At 41.8% G+C, this 16,977-nt stretch overlaps 1 protein-coding gene across 3 annotated transcripts in view; it reads left to right on the top strand.

The window, feature by feature from the left end:
• celsr2 (cadherin, EGF LAG seven-pass G-type receptor 2) overlaps positions 1 to 16,977 on the top strand; it is a 70,661-nt gene that overhangs the window by 29,459 nt on the left and 24,225 nt on the right. For all 3 annotated transcript variants that reach the window (XM_085354193.1, XM_085354194.1, XM_085354192.1), the window contains exons 3-5: positions 7,690 to 7,912; positions 14,668 to 14,783; positions 14,880 to 14,968. In XM_085354193.1, the coding sequence (XP_085210319.1) occupies positions 7,690 to 7,912; positions 14,668 to 14,783; positions 14,880 to 14,968 (428 nt within the window). The remainder of the gene's footprint in view (positions 1 to 7,689; positions 7,913 to 14,667; positions 14,784 to 14,879; positions 14,969 to 16,977) is intronic.

Genomic DNA, 16,977 nt, shown 5'->3' with positions numbered 1-16,977 from the left:
CATAAAGATTTATACGAGTATAATTGTGGACGGTGTTTGCCCTGGGATAGACTGGCGGCCTGTCCAGGGTGTACCCCACCTCTCGCTCTATGTCAGCGCCCAGCAACCTCGAAGTGAAATAAAAAGTTAAAACCTAAAATATTGTATTAAAAACCCTCCTCTAAACTTCAGTTGCCAGGTTTTGCACCATTCTGCTGTGTGCAGAAATGAGGTTTTAGCAAACTGTCACTTTCAAGCTCCATGAATTCCTGCTGAAAAGCACCTGTCTTCAAGTGTTTGGTCCCACTAGAAAGTGAAGCAGACCAGTTTCTGCCAAGCTGTTCACATGTCTGCTTGTCTCTTCACAAACTCCCACGGGGGCTTTAATGTCTACATCTGTCCCTTTCACTCCCCTTTTCAGCTCTTTATACCCACAGACCGTCCACTTCACTAATAACCCGCTCGGCAGACACAAGCTGAGTGATGACTTATTTGATTTATCCTCATGCAGTAAGTCACAGCAGAAGTAAGCGTAAAAACATGAGCTGATTAACTGCTACACATCTGTGTGACCTCTGACTCACTTACCGGAACAAGATCCATAAATATCAGAATACTTTTTCTCCTTCTCTGTTTGTGTATTTGTGTCACAGCCACTGAATAAACTGTATAGTTATAGACATTCACACCTACACTTATGGGCTCAGCAGTGGACGGGGTCTCAAAACTAAGATCCGAGGAACAGGAAAAGTGATGATAAAACAGCTCTGTTTGCTCTCTCATGTTTTTTTCTGAGACTGGGGACATTAAAAAAAAGTTGTTTACTGTGTTTTTCAAAAAAAAAAACCCAACAAGACCACCAGAGCCCTGAGTGGAACAAGGGGAGGAAATTATTAAATATACATGGCTACAGATGGAGCGTGTCCCCTAGCTGTGAAATACACCACGGCTGAACAAAAAAGCATCACAGAGCGCACACAATGTCGAGACGGAGAGGACAGAAGCTTCCATTTCCAGTGATAATGAAGGATTAATTTATCACTGTTGGCAGCAGAATGGTGAAGCAGTTGCAGGAATTGTAATTCATTCATTGCTCTAAAAATTATTCACGTCTTCAAAGGGTTAAAGAGGGTCCGCTCATTTGGTTTATAGTTAAGGGGAAAAGGGGGAAGTTGAAAAGGAGTTTAAAGAGAGTGAGAGTTAAAATATGCTAATTAATACAGTTTGAATATTAGGCTAGTTACCCTGTCTTTTTGTTGAGAGGTTAAGTGGGTCAAATACTGACTTTTTAATGTGATTTAAAGTTTCATCTTGTCTTTGAAGCCCCCATGATCGTATATTTATGATTACAGAGGAGCATTTTAACACCCTCTTTTCATCTTAGCTTGTTTATAACACAGAATAATATATACATATCTATATATGTGCACTTTATATGTCAATAATTAATATTCACAGTCAGAAGCTATGTGTAAGTGTAAGATATAGACTGTATATAAAAGATGGAGAATGTCACCTGCTTATGCTAACTAGCTTCTTTTTTAGATTATATGTTTTTGTTAGTTTGCCTGCTAATTAAACTTAGCACACAACTGCATCTTAGGCCTCTGAAAGTTTTTCTCTATATCAGATATTATAGCTTTATTATGTTGCCTAGCAACCACCTACCAAAAGGCTAAATATGTTCCTTTCATGGTGTTTATGCATCTACAACACCTTAAGTTTTGATTTATTCATAAATACATTCAATAAATCTGTGTGATGTAAGGCATGCAGTTAATAAATAGCATTATTAAAAACCCAGCAATACAAAATATTATGAAGGCATTTTTTTTTTTTCTCTATTTTGCATGCTGAAGCAGAAAATGCCCTTACAACAGCTTAAAACGACTATAAATCTTTTATTAAGTGTTGACATATCTCATACATATTCCATAAAAGGGTGTAAAATAAAGAGTGCACATTACATATTTATTCTTTACTTACTGAAGGGATGATACTTAAATAAGAGACAGTTGTTTTGGAGCTGATTAGTTTATGCGCAGATGTGTAGCAGCTGTGAAATCAAGAATGCAAACCTGGTGAAGGAGCACTTCACTTCCTGAATAATCCGAAGATGATTACATTGACTAAGATCTGCTTGAAAAGGCCTCTAGTTTAAAAAAAGAAAGAGCTGAACTGAAGAATTGCTGAAAACCCCGCTGTTGTTTTTGTGCTCTCATTAATAGCGTTGCTTCCTTTGTTCCTCATCAGGCAATGAAAGATTTTTTTTCACCTAGAGCTGCTCACAAAGACTCAAATAGTGTCGGCATTTGAGTGTGTGGGCTGGGTGGCTCCGAGTCCAGGTTGAGTGGCACTTACATATTCTTGCACAGTTGTGGGTGTTGGAGCTGTACCGCAGGTGCTTTTAACGTGAATCAGCAGAGAGGGAGTGAATGTGCGAGTGGGTGAAGTGGGCGTATTTTTGTCCACAGTTAGCTAGATTCATTTGCATCACTTGATGAGGTTTAGACCCCGATGCAGAGCATTACCTGAATATGATGCAGCGGTTTACAGTTTAAGATGTCTCACTTAATCGGTTTGATCACCCAAGGTCATTTATACACGGTTATACATGACGTATTCTCCTCTGATGTACAACTCCTGCTGCCGTTCCTCAGTTCATCGCTCTCTACACTTCGATGGGGCTCAGTGTGTGTGTGTGTGTGTGTGTGTGTGTGTGTGTGTGTGTGTGTGTGTGTGTGTGTGTGTGTGTGTGTGTGTGTGCGTGTGCTCGCTCTGTCTCGTTCAGGTGGGTGGCTAAGTGCTGTATAGCTGTGATTTTGTGTAAAGAAAGGTGGATGGACAATCTGTGCAAGGTTTATGTGTTAATGGTGCATGTGCGTGCGTGCTGGGCAACTGTTGGACTGTAGGCGTCACCAGATGGTAGCAGGACAGAAAATGAAAAAAGAAAAAGAAACAAAAATGTATAACAGCCATCATCGTAGCTGTTTTTCAGAAACACGGAGTAAATGATTTGGCTCCTCCGATTCATTCTGTAGATGACGAACAACAAGACTGTTGTCCTGCTTTTGCTCTCACACATGGTCGTCTTAAAACACACGGCAGGAAGGATGCTCCTCTTTTCGAGCTCGCTGCGTGAACGTGACTTCTCGTAGGAATCCTGGATGTGTTTGTGTTGATCATTCAGCAGATAACTACTGACCTCCACCTCCCTGTGATGATGAGATTTTTTTTCCCTCTTTGCTAATTCATACAGTCATTGAGAATACATTTGTGGGCTTTTAGTGCAGACATGGTTTGCAACAAAAATATTCACACTCACATTTACAAATCACCATGAACTCCTGCCAGACACACTGCAAGCCACTACAATTTTCCTCTGAGAGATAGCATGAATAAAAATGTTACCAGACACATCGGTGTGTGTGTGTGTGTGTGTGTGTGTGTGTGTGTGTGTGTGTGTGTGTGTGTGTGTGTGTGTGTGTGTGTGTGTGTGTGTGTGTGTGTGTGCTTTGGTTTTTTTTAATCACAGCATGTGCAAGATGCAACAGCCTCACTTTTTCTAAAGACTTTAGCTTGGGGCATCAGTCGATATGGATTCCCTGAACTGACTACCTCGCGTCTACCTCACTGTGTGCCCTTTGTCTTTATTTAGCAGTCAGTGGTGTAGAGAGGTGCACGAAACACCTGTAAACACCTCAACTTCAATTTCAGGGATTACTTGTTTTATGTAAAAAGATCCAGGACATCAAAAACTCACAGAGCATGTGTGGTCTTAATGCATGCAACAGATGATTTGACTAGTGATGAGGAAATCTAATTTAAGTGAACAAGTCACATTTGCCTCATTCTTTGTCCCTGATTTTTCCCTCGTATTTGCCTTAATTTTTTATTAATTAAAATTATTTTTGAGATGATAGAAAATGAACGGAGAGAGAGATGCTGAGTGATCTGATCTCTGTGTTATACGTATGTTTGCGTTTGTGCACGTGTGTGCGTGCGTGCTCGTGTACCCAGATGACAGATACAGCCAGAGGTCATGTATCAGTTGGGCTATCGATCACTTTATCTCATTATTCCCGAGTGGTTGCTCGCTTTAGCTGAACACTTTGCATATGCTCGCCCTGACCTCCTTTCTGTTACAGACAGGATTCTTGTTTGTTCTGTGATAGTGGATTTTACTCCCGGTTACTCTGCGTTTTTCGGTGCGTCCGGAGGGATCCACCCACCCGCTCTGTTTCACTGAGGAGGAGCGCTGATGCTCTTCTGTTACCTAGCAGCTCAGAAACACCCAGCTCTAAGATCTCTGAGGAAACGTCCCCTCTAGGAACGGTTTGCACAGACGGGTGGTGCAGAGCTGCACTACGACCAGATATGTTTTTTTTAATGTATTTACAGCATCCATGCCGTCATACTCACCCTGCTACATCAAACACAACAAAGCGATAGGCAAAACATGCATTTTTTATTGCTAATTGGCCTCAGATAAAGTGCAGCTGAATGTTGTTTTTATGTGCTGAGAGTGTGAGCCATAAGGAGTAGGTGTTGTTTACTGAGATAGCCAAATAATTATTAGGTTATTTTGTCATGTTTTGATTTTCAGGGGTACATTTAGTTTTTTTTGTTTCTCTCTCAGTGTGACGATCCTGTGGGATTTATGATTATCTAAAAATACTATGAACCCATTTTGCAGATAAATTATCAGAGAAAAACATGAATCATTTTGCTATTTGTGTAGGCAGAGGTGTTAATATCCTATTTTATATTCCATGATGTTATTTGCTTTGAAGCTTTTAGTTCATTTTTACAGTTTGATGGTGCCAAAAGTGACGTCGGCCTTATTTTTAGCTATAAAGTTTAATTATGGTTATTAGCAGAAAAGCGTATCTACAGGGCTTGCTAATAATATATAAAGACTGTGTAATGTATATATTTAGATGTACTCACAAGAAGTAGAAAATGAAGGAGCCCAGTGGTTCCTCCTGTCTAAATTAAAGCGCGATCTCTGAGGTGTCTGTTCAATTTGCTGCTTAATGATTCATGCCGGCAGCAAACAGAGAGTGAGGGCACTGGATGGACTTATAGAGGTGCGTAAACAGAGCACAGGAGATGTGTCTGAATTATTGATCAGGACATTGTGTGGAATTGGGATTGTGAGCCCGTCCCCGCCCTGCTGCGCCGCTCACCTGGCAACACAAAGCTGCCATTTGCAGCACCTGTGGTGCAGGCATCTCCGCAGGGAGCCGGCAAACACTGAGAAGCATTTTACCTCAGATCAGTGAGCATGATCTCTACAAATTGCTACCAAAATGTTCTGACTAATGTGCTTTTCCACAGTAAAGAAAACCTTGATGTTACTGGGACTTTTCTTCAGCTTCAGCTTCAGTGTGTTTGTCCACAGCAACTGCTTAAAGAAACAAAAGTGCTCTATTGCCTAAACAGCAAGTTGCTGAATTAATAACAAGGTTGCCAGCAGTGTAACAAGAAGGTTTTATTTTACAGCTGGCTGGCCATCAGTGGCTGTTTGCTCTCAGGAAGCATCAGTAAGAAGAGGACAGCTAATATCTGCAGGATGACAGGTTGGAGCCACTGTTAGGCTTCACTCCATCTGGAACAGAGCACTGACAGATTTTGACTTTATGCCACTTCAGGAAAGAGCGCACTTAGAAAGTGAGACAAAATACACTGTTGTCCAGTTTTGAGATATTTTACTCATTTTTCCATTTAATATTCATTTTATCCCACAACTCAGAGTTGAAGCAGCAGTTTATCTTTTAACCTCCCCATTAACCATCGCATTTTTATTCTGCAACCCTTCGGTGGGCCCTGATCCCCAGCTGGGATGCTAAAAAAGCAGTCTACAGTTCATGGCAGACTGGGTGGTTCCCAGGTTGTTCCTGGCCAAATTCCTCTCATCTGAGGAAAACGTCTTATTAGCGATTATTAATAAGAAGTTATGAATAAAGGAATGAATACTATGTCGATGGTTTTCTGACTGAGAGAAACTGTGCTGTGAAAGCGTATATATCGGCTACAAATGGGCCCAAAAATGTTGTTTCTCAGCATTAATCTCTGCATTCTGAACGTGTCTCTGCTTTTGTGTTTATAAAATCTTTTCTGTTAATCAATAAACCTTCAGAGTCAATATCAGGAAGTCTCGACCGGCAGTTCCTGAATTTATTGAGACTGCATGGATGTTTTCCAACAACGGCAATAAAACAAAAAGGCGTGCTTTCTGTGGACTGTGAATGGAGTGATTAATAGTGAAGGAGTAAATGAAAGGCCTGTGTATCAGTGCTGTTGGATGAAGATGTGAGCTGTGTGTGTGTGCCAGTGTTACAGTAGTGTTGCACGCAGCGGAAGTCTTCCACACTGCTGGCTTAGTGGCTTTGACACAAATTCCTGTTCGCCCATGGGAGAGCGAGCAGTCTCGCCTCAGCAACCGCTGCAGCCTCCCGTCCCCAAGACCGAGACAAATGGCACATGTGAGACGGACAGCGCTGCAGAGAAGGATGAAGACTCATTCATGGAGTCACAGTACACTGTGTGTCGCTGTCCCACGGCTACCCTGGTCCTTCGCTTCACATTGATCAGAGTCTTCCTTTACTGGCCTCATGTGACCTCTAACATCTCACAGTTCATCTCTGTGGATCTGGGACTGCAACTAACAATTCTATCATCACTGATTGAACTCTCAGTTAATCCAAGAACTGCAGGGTTTTTCCTGGCTCTGAATGGGTGACTACATGCGTAAACAGGATCTCAGTCCATGTGCAGTTTTTAGCATTATTCTACACATTTAACTGTTTTTCCTGATAGTTTGTTGATCACAAAATGCCTCTTATGTCTAATGAAACCCTATTTAACAAAACGGATTAACTTGGAGGTGCTAAAAAAGTCCTCTATGCAGACAAAACATCAACAAAAATATTTACCTTCTTATATTTTTGCTTTGGAATAATACTGATTTATTTGATTACCAACATTGCTGTTCGCTTATTTTCTGTTTATCTGTTTATTGATTAGTAAACGTCTTGTTTCCAGCCCGGTAGTTTGCCCAACCCACTATGAAACTTTACCGAACCCCAATGGATCAAAATAGCTAATTCTCGATGGAGTTCTAAAAATGATATTTTTTTTAGAGGAAAGGTAGGAGACAAGCCCTTTTTTGATTTCAAGTGATGAACTCGTCAAGTGTCTGAAAGGTGTGGAAAAAGCAGGGAGTAATCATCGGGAGCCACCTCAGTCTGCAGCAGAAAGTGCAATCATATCGTTTGAAAGCTTCAGAGTCTGAATGCACTTCCAGCTCGCTGCTTTTCAGCCATCGTGTCATTCTGCTGAATATAATTCAGCACAAACTGCAGCCTTATTCCCAGAGGGAGCAGAGGGAGTCATGTTGGGTGTGATACAGAGGAAAGAGACAGCCTGAAACTGCAGGCACTATCAAAGAGAAGCCAGTGTGCATGATTTCCTCTGATACACTCTGTAAACAGTGTTTCTAATTTATTTTTCATCGTCTCTGTTTCTGTCTAAGAGGTATTTATGAGCTGATATGAGGTGTTACTCTTGTGTAACGGCACATATAGGAGAGTTGCAGTGACAGAAAATAGCATATAGCACTGCGACGTCCCAGATGGTATACCTGTCTTGTCACAAGTGATATGAATTCTCATTTCGCTCCCCTTCCTTTCTTCTATCCACCTCCAGGAGAACGCTGCGAGCTGTCGTCCCGCTCAGGCCGCTGTGCGCCGGGGGTCTGCAAGAACGGAGGCACCTGTGTGAACCTGCTGGTCGGCGGCTTTAAGTGCGAGTGTCTACCAGGAGGCTACGAGAAGCCCTACTGTGAGATGACCACACGAAACTTTCCCCCGCACTCCTTCCTGACCTTTAAGGGCCTCCGCCAGCGTTTTCACTTCACCCTCTCGCTCACGTAAGCTCCTCCCCCTCCTTCTCCCTGCAACCAGCTGCAACTCACCTGCGCCACCTGTTCTGCACCATAGCTCTGTGATTCACTCTTCATCGACTCCCACACCCTGTGTCTGCATGCTCACTCACCAACCCTCACCCCCGCAGAAGTGTGCTCTGCCACCTCACATTTATGTAACCATAATGGTGTTTAATAGCAGTAATGGGCTCACTGAACAACAGCCATCTCCTGTAGAGCCACTTTAACTTTAGAGTATAGTATCTGTGCTGTGAATACACAATCACTGCTCAAACATACTTTCTGTTTGGCCCGTGTGCTCTGCACAGGCGCGCAGCATGACAAGTAAATGTTAGAAGGAAGGTGACCTGAAGAAGCTATGGTTTTGGAGAGGAGCCCTGCATAACATGGGGATGCTAATCCAACTGCCAAGAGTTAGTCTGATCTTATTACAGTCAGTGTCACCGGTCACTGTGAGCTGTGAGTCAGCAGCTGTCCTATTTTTAGCAGTCTCCCTCACCAGGACAAAGACTGGGAGAGACTAGAAAATGTGTGGCGGCATTACTTAGATTTAACCACCCTTTTAAATGTGTTTTTTTATTCACAGTTCCTGGTTATCTCTCCCTGTTGTTGGAAAGAAGTCCTTGAATTCTTAGAAGAGTCAACATTTCTAAATGAAAATGTAAAATGTCATTTACATGTAGTCATGGTTTTTGCCGTCTGTTTTTGGCAAAAACTTTCTTCTAATTGCTTTGGTTGCTATTGTAATTGGAATGAAAGTGATGGCTCCTCAATCGGTACTGAAACTGTGAAAATGTGCAGCACAAACCAGAAATGGTTTGCACTCTTTGAAACATGTTAGCTGCAGTGCTGAAGCGCAGCTTTTACTTTGAGAATAAACCTTCTGAATTTATGGTCCGCATCATAGTTTATCATGCTGCACTGCCCCTCAGCTAGCAGTTACTATTTCCAGACAAAGATGCAAACTCTGTCTGGGTTTAAAAGGCAGCAATTATTTGCAAACCTTCTCATATTTGTCAGAGACTGATTGTAATTGTATGTAGACTGGTTGCCTCCCCTTGCTCGAACTGTATAATTGACTTGCAACTACCGTCAACCTCAGGGCAATCAATTGGTCAACACTATTAGTTGCAATAATTACTTGCAAACACGAAGAAACCCACAATTTTTCTATTGTTGCAAGGAAAAATATCTACTCTAGTGTGACTGAGCCATGACGCATTAGACAGGGGATGTGTGTATCTACAATATTTTTATTGCACAAATAAGATATAAATCTAAATCAGTGAGCCTGGTGAGCTGTTGGTGAGAAGAACAAAGCAACCCATATCCATCTGTTAATGAATGTAGCATTATCTATTCATCTGTTTCATCTATATCTATTCAAATCGCAGGAACAAATATGCACATTTTCTGTCATCTAACATAAAGTTAGAACTCAAAAGCAGCGTCTTTTTGTTCCTTTAAACTTTTCCCTGAATTTAACAGCGTAAGTAATGTCAGTGCTATCACTGGCACTTTCTCGTAGAGCTAGAGGCGATACCTCAAACCAAAATTAGCATTTAGCAAAAATAGGAATGATTTGAGCCCAAGGTTCACTTTATTTTTTTTATACAAAAAGAAAAAGCTAAGCTACAAACCTCTCATGTATATTTCATGAAGCTCTGTTAAGTTTTTCTTCTTCTAAGTTGCTGCATCTTTTCAGCTTTTATTTCCTATCATGACAGTCCTTCTGTAGATAATAACACTTATAGTTTTACCTCAGAAATGCTCTGTAGTATCTGTGAATGCATTATTTTTCCTTCCTTGTGGCATATCCTCCTTAAAGGTATTTTATCATATAGGTGCATTTTTTTTGCAACTTTAGCAGAATTCAAAATTAAACCAGAATCTTTAAATGTGTTCTGATTATTTTAAGGAGGATCATGAAAGGGGGAGGTGCTTTAGAGGAGAGCAGATAGTGAACACATGCAAAGACAGCAGGACCTGATGTCTTTGCATGAATCCTCCGTGTTATGAAACTAAATCAATGATAAAAGCTGTCCGTTGTGTTTGATATATGTCACAACAAGTGACAACAAGTATCACCTGTGGGATGGTTTCACGGGGAGTATGTCCTGACATTGTGCTCAGTTCACAATGGCTGCTAGTGGAAATAATATCCTCCCTTTGCGCTTTCTGGACCGGTCCATGTCTTTAAGTGAGGTTCAGATGACAATCTTTTTTGATGGAGAACTGCTCAGACCAGTTTTCAAAGCCATCTGTATTTCGTGTGCATGTGAGAGAAGCTGTGAAGCAGCTGCTGTGCCAATACTGAGAGCTTAAAGCAGGTGAGGTCAACAAGTGGCTGTGTTACCTGAGCCTGCACCGATTGGGTTTCTTGCAGAGCTTCTGTCATGAAAAATGGCTCAGGGTGTGTTGTTGTTCACTCACTCAGTGTGACGACTAATTTTAGGTGGCTGAGATTTCAACAATATTACGAAAAGTGTAATTGGCTCAGAGCGAATAAGATTTAAATAAATTGCTTAAAAACTCAAGCTAAAGGTTTTTGGGGACTTCTATCTTATATTAATCTTTTTAATATTGTCTGTAAGTGAAAAATAATATAGAGGTCACAGTTTATCCCATTTACTAATTCACATTAAAGTCAAAGTAGTGCTGAAAAGGATTGTAAATGATATTTGACAGAGTGAGATGGAGGCAGATGATTTGCTGTTGTGACCCCTGAAGGGAGAAGCGAGCAAAAATAATGTAAAAGTTTTTTACAGGATTAAGGAAACATCAGACATCCTTTGGCCCAAGCAGAAACTGCTGAAGCAACGGGATGTAAAGGCCTTGTAGTAGTCTGGTGGCTAGATGGTTACAGGGCTCACTTTGCTGGGAACCCTTGATCAGATTCAGCAGGTGTCTCAGAAGTGTCTCACCCCACACCCCACCTGTGAGAGGCATACAGGTTGTGGTAGATGCTATGGGGTGAAACACCGACCCTGCAGAAGGGTTCTCATCAAGCAACTGGTCTCAGCTGCCCACCTGCTTTCTTTAGTTTTTGAAGCTTAAATGCAAACTTTCTTGAGGACATAGTAAAGCAGAAAACCACGGCTGTTGAGTTGGATGGTAAATGAGACGTGCAATACTTCAGCAAGGACCTCATTAAGCAGATATTGGTTCTCAGCTTTCTTCTGTTTCATAAGAAATAGTCTGTCCTCCCAGGACACAGTATGTCTGACCACCACAACGGTTTTTGTCGTGTCTGTATGGTGTGCGCTGTCACCCAGTGTGGTCTTCTGCTGCTGTAGCCCATCTACTTCAAGCTTCAGCGTGTTGTGCATTCTGAGATGCTCTTCTGCAGACCTGTAATGAGTAGTTATTTGAGTTACTGTTACTACTCCTATCAGCTCGACGCAGCTTGGCTAATCCTCTCTGACCTCTGGCATCAACAAGACATTTTGACCCAGAGAACTGACTCTCACTGGATATTTTCTACTTTTCAGACCATTCTCTGCAAACTCTAGAGATGGTTGTGTTTCTGAAAATCCCAGCAGATCAACAGTTTCTGAAATACTCAGACCAGCCCATCTGGCACCAACAACCATGTAGCATAGTCATCAAAGTCTCTTAAATCCCCTTTCTTCATCCTTCTGATGCTCAGTTTGACCTTCAGCAGGTCGTCTACATTGCTAAATGCAGTCAGTTGCTGCCATGTGATTGGTTGATAAGGTGTTTAGTGAACAAGTGTAAAACAAAAAAAGAAAGAAAAACATTGAGGTTATAAAACTATTAAATCGTTAAATCAGTATGTACGTGTGGGAAGATTAAACTAAAGCTCAAAAAGACTAAAGTATTTTACCCAACCCGAGGCTGTAACATCAATAAGGGGATCATTTCTTTTCCTCCTGACTTCACACGTCCTCTGTATCACAGCATGTTATCATAGCGTGACATGGTTCCCCACATAAGGGGAGTCTGGTTGTTATTTTTACTGATGGGTGCCTAATGTGACACGCAGTGATGCCCGTGGAGTCAGTATTTAGTTCTGGCTGATTACCCTCATAGTTCAGAGGGCTCAGGGGGGCATTGTAGAGCAGCCTTTTAAATCGATACGTCAAAGACGAAGGACCGCTGAAGAGCCTCCAGAGCGGAGATAATAACTCTCCTTGACATTCTCTATTTTTCACTGCATGTTTAGAAGGAGTGTGACGGCAATGTCTGTACTCGCTCCACCGTCATTATCAGCCGGAGCATCGGCATCCTCTTTTCTCTGCGGTCGTGATTATCTTATCTCTCAGTAAGCAGGTCAGTGGTGCCATGCCCTCTGGCTGCTCTTCAGCTGGAGAACACGGCACAAACAGCATCATATACAGTAGCCCCTGAATCCCTGAAGACTGGCGGGGGGGCAGCTGTTCATGTATGGATATTTGGATGTATGAATGACATCCTTGCTGTAGAGACATAGCTTAGTGGGAGGCTACAGTTTCATTTTGGTAGTGGAGGACAGCAATTTTCAAAGTCTGAGCGTGACCTTTCTCAAAGAAATATTTAATTAGCTCTTTCGAGGAAAATTTAAGCCGGATATCAATCGAGTAAAACAACCTGAAAATTCAGATGCCAGAAAGTCACACATTCTTCTCAGCTGGCAGATTTGCCCATTGTTGGTTCCCCTGTGGGGTGGATAATGAATGAATGTGGTAGTTAGCACCGGATCTAGTTTGTCATGGCACACTTTTAAATATCTCAGTGACCCATTTCCACAGGATCAGATTTACGACCACAGACTGCAGCTGACAGGTAAAGGCATGTTATTTTTAAACCACACACTTTGATCACACATAGACAAAGCGTCGTCAGCTCTTTGCACCTGGGCTGTAAACTGTGTGTCCATATGTTTTGACAGGTGCATTAATATGCGAGGACTATCCCTCTCTCTCTCTCCTCTCTCGATGCACCATCAAGACGCAAATTTAAATCTGAACAACCAGGCTGTGGATATAGTGGCAGCTGTCTATACTACAGCATTGACTCCTTTTATGAGAAAGCTGCTGTTGTCATTACTCTGAGTTGTCGTACGGTGTGCATCTTCCTTAGTTGCAGTAGTGTTTTCCCCCCACTCTGCTGCTTTGACATTGCCCTAGTTTTCTGTCTCAGTGTTGCAGTGTGTCATTTAATGTGGCTCTGCTTCTATTCGTGGCACGCTGATTCCTTGACTGTCTGTGCTTCAAATAGTACTTTTTCCTCTCCTTTTGTTTTGTCTTGGCCTTATGCACACGATTAACCATATTATCTGTTTAATGATAGTTGTAAAAAAAATGTAAACAATTCTTGAGCTCATCTTCGTGCCAGCAAGCTGCACATCACGCTGCGTTACTGGCTGTTTCCCTCCTTAGTGAAAGAAAGCAAGGTGATTCAGACGGGGTAGTATGAATCTTTTTAAATGGGTCAAACCAGACCCCTGCCCTCCTTCTTTTCTCTTTTATCAGCAAATACAATCACGGCACCCTGCGTTGGCTTTTTCTGTTAGACGTCGTGTTGTTTGGTATCCTTATGTTTGAAGGCTGTAACATAAAAGCAAATTCCATGCAAACAAAATTCCTGATGACCACAATACTTTAAAAAATACAGTAATTTTTGGTTGGAGACACATTTTTTGGACTTTATTTCCATAACACATTAATGTGCATATACACTTACAGTCATGGGGAAAAGGACTGTACAAAACTAAGCACGCTTTTACTATTTCCATATGAATTACAAGCATAAGTTGGAGCCAGGTGCTGTGAATCAAATGCACATGATTAATTGATCATCAGCAAGTGTAAAGACTTCTGTAAACAGGCATCTTTATAGAGGTCTGGGATGTGTTAGCACAATGCCGAGGAGGAAGGGACATTGGTAATAATCTTAGAGAAGCAATTGTTGGTTCCCATTAATCTTCTGAAGGAGAGACCTCCCGTCCTCTTCACTCCAGCGTTACTAAAAGGAGTAGAGACCTTGTCAGTGTCACTCACCTGCCTGGCACCGCCCCTTGAGCTCAGTGTGCCACCCCTCCCCTGCAGCTAAGCCAGAGACCACACCTCCGCCACATGTTACAAGACCATTTTTAAATAATAAGAAGTCCATCATTCTTAATGATAGTGTATGCCCCAACAAATTCACCTCAAAGTCAGACTGTGAAGAAACTGCAAATAAGAAACCAAGAGATACATTTCAGACTCTGCAAACCCCAGTTTGATGTTAAATATCAAAGTTCCTGATAGTACAGGTACAAAAAAAACAAATGAACAGGTATGATTTGTTTAGAAGGCCTACCAGGAAAAAACCTCTTTTCTCTGAAAGAACTTGACAGCACAGTTTAAGTTTCCAAAGCTGTGTCTGAATAAACTACAGGAGCCCTGAAAAGGATGAGCATAAACACCTCATACCAACTCTGAAGCACGGTGGTGGAAGGGTGATGATTGATTTGAGCTTGTTTTGCAGCCCTTTCTTTGCAGGACCTTAGCACCTTGCCATCATTGAGTTTAACATGAACTCCTTTTTGAACCCAAATGTCTGCAGGTGTATGAGATGAAAATATAATTTAATACAATAACCACAATCATTGTTGTAAAGTAACAAACAGTTAAGTTTAAGCTGTGTAGGCAAATTTTGCTAAATGCAAAGCAACAGATTTCTAACTTGAATTTTGGGGTTGAGTAAAAGAGACAGGAGATTGAAACCGGATTATACCGTGTTTTCTCTTTTTTCAGGTTTGCCACCAAAGAGCCCAATGGTTTGTTACTTTATAACGGCCGCTTCAATGAAAAGCATGACTTCATCGCAATGGAAATTATCAACGAGCAGATACAGCTCACCTTTTCCGCAGGTAGAGAAGTTCTTCATCAGGGTGGTGTTCAGAAAATACCTTTTTAATTCTCATTATCCTTGAATCTGTGTAGTCATTCACCTCGTTGTTCTCCAGGTGAAACCAAGACTACAGTTTCCCCCTACATCCTCGGAGGTATCAGCGACGGCCAGTGGCACACGGTGGAAGTTCACTACTACAACAAGGTTTGTGTGAACTCTTAATTTTGCGTCTATGGTTCAAAGCAGTGGTCCTCACACTTTCCCGGGCATAACCTTGTTTCAGAAGTTTACACTCACTTCTCACAGTTTTGTTTAATCAGTAACCAAACTAATGGATCTGAGGGGAATTTTCTTGAAAGAAAGGTAAACACATTAGCAAGCTGTCACTTAAATAAATATAATTTATTGCAAGTAAACTAACAAAATTCAAATATAAAAGAGGATTGATGGCAGGTGGAAAGGAAGAGATAGCCAGCTTTTATAGCCTGGAAGGCCCGAGTGAGCTGCACTAGCTCACATGTCAGTTAATCATTAAGAGTAGGCCGGTACTTTCATGCAGATAGCAGGAGGAACGTCACAAAACCATAGAGAAAATGCACTATTCCATTTTTTTTTCCACTCAAATCGCTCATTCAACTTAGTTTCACTCATGATTTTTTCCCCCTAATCATCCACACCAACCCTGCAGAGGCTCACTGCCCAACTGTGCTTGTCTATGTCCAAAAGTGCTTACTTGCCAGGATCAGGACAAACGAATTAACACATTTGTTTTGTTTAAAATGTGCCAAAATAGTTAAGCCCTTTCTTTTTGACTCGGATTTTTCTTGTGTAAAATTATTTACTTTAGACATTAAATATTTGAAATGGCTTCGGTTAAACATGAAAAGCAGTGACCCGTTGGGGTCGGTCACTCTAAATTTATGCTGTGCATCGAAACCCAGCTCAGCCGTTTTCACACTTCAGCTCCAGACAATGCTGAGAGGTTCAGGTCAGGACATCATCTGACGTCCTTTATCATATGTAGACCACAGCATGAGATTGTTGCCTGGTTATCTTATGTGGTCATGTGATGTGTGTATAATTCATCTTCAAGGTTAAGGAACATTTAGCATATGTTCTGACTGAGTCAGACAAATATACCCCCCATGTTTAGAAAAGTACAGTGCTGCAGTGTATATTCAAAAACTGCTTTTCAGAATACAAAAACATCATTAAGCATTGTAACTAGACTTTCTATTTGATGCCCCCTTTGTAAAAGGTGTCTTGGCTTTGTTCAGTTGGCACTCGAGTGCAAAAACCTAAATCAGTCACTGAAACAGGAAAAGGTGGAAATCGGTGCTTTCTTGTGTTTGATCTTCTTTTCTCTTACACTTATGTTTAGGCAGAAACAAGCTCATGATCTCGTAAAGATAAGAACAAGATGAAGTAAACATTCATAAAACCATTAAGGAAAACTGGAAGGAGCTCGGGGATAGGAAAGTATATACCAGGTGGTTAAATCCAGCCAGGCTGAGTTAGTGATGACATCTGGAGAGAAATCCTGATACTCTGCAGTTGACAGACTGCAGTGCTCCAGCATTGCTGGCAGCAGCGATAACTGGCAGCTGACGCTCTTCCTCAGCGCCCTTCAGGGCGTTCATAGAGGGCTGACTGTAGTGGATGTAAACCGGTTTGCAGACAGGAAGCTGTGAGCTGTGTAAGTTGGCTGTTCTGCCACGCCGTCAGACTAAAGAGTCGTTGCTGACAGGCTGATGATCTGGAAGAGAGCCAGCATGCCAAGCAGACACTGATGGAGGGAGAGAGACAGACGAGAGAGGAGGGGCAGTGAATGAATGAGTGGGGAGGCCCGTGTTTTTTCCACACATGCTCAGATTGGGCCTAATATGTCTGACTGGTACATTTCTCTGTAAGAATCTCACAACAACTCAATCAGTGGAGGAACTTATGGAGCTGTTGTGTCAGTACTTTCCCACCCAGGACCAACAACGCAGGATGTCACATTTTAGTCTATTGAGGAAGTCACTTTGCATCATAAAGATGTTGCCAGGCAACACCCCCGCAGTGCATATCTTCTATTCAATGCGTATAATAACACGGCCATGTTAGATTTTAGCCAGTTGTACTGATAAAAAGGGGGGGGGGCGCACATCTTGTTAACTTTTGGATGGAAACTTGTTGATTCTTCGCCTACCAACATTTTTTTCTCATTAATC

This window comes from Diplotaxodon limnothrissa, linkage group LG5 (genome assembly GCF_057381915.1).
Source record: "Diplotaxodon limnothrissa isolate DT_005_m linkage group LG5, D_limnothrissa_male_GT1.1, whole genome shotgun sequence".
Taxonomy (NCBI): Eukaryota; Metazoa; Chordata; class Actinopteri; order Cichliformes; family Cichlidae; genus Diplotaxodon; species Diplotaxodon limnothrissa.
Note: the sequence above shows the minus strand (reverse complement) of the source record. Positions and strands in the feature narration are given on the sequence as shown.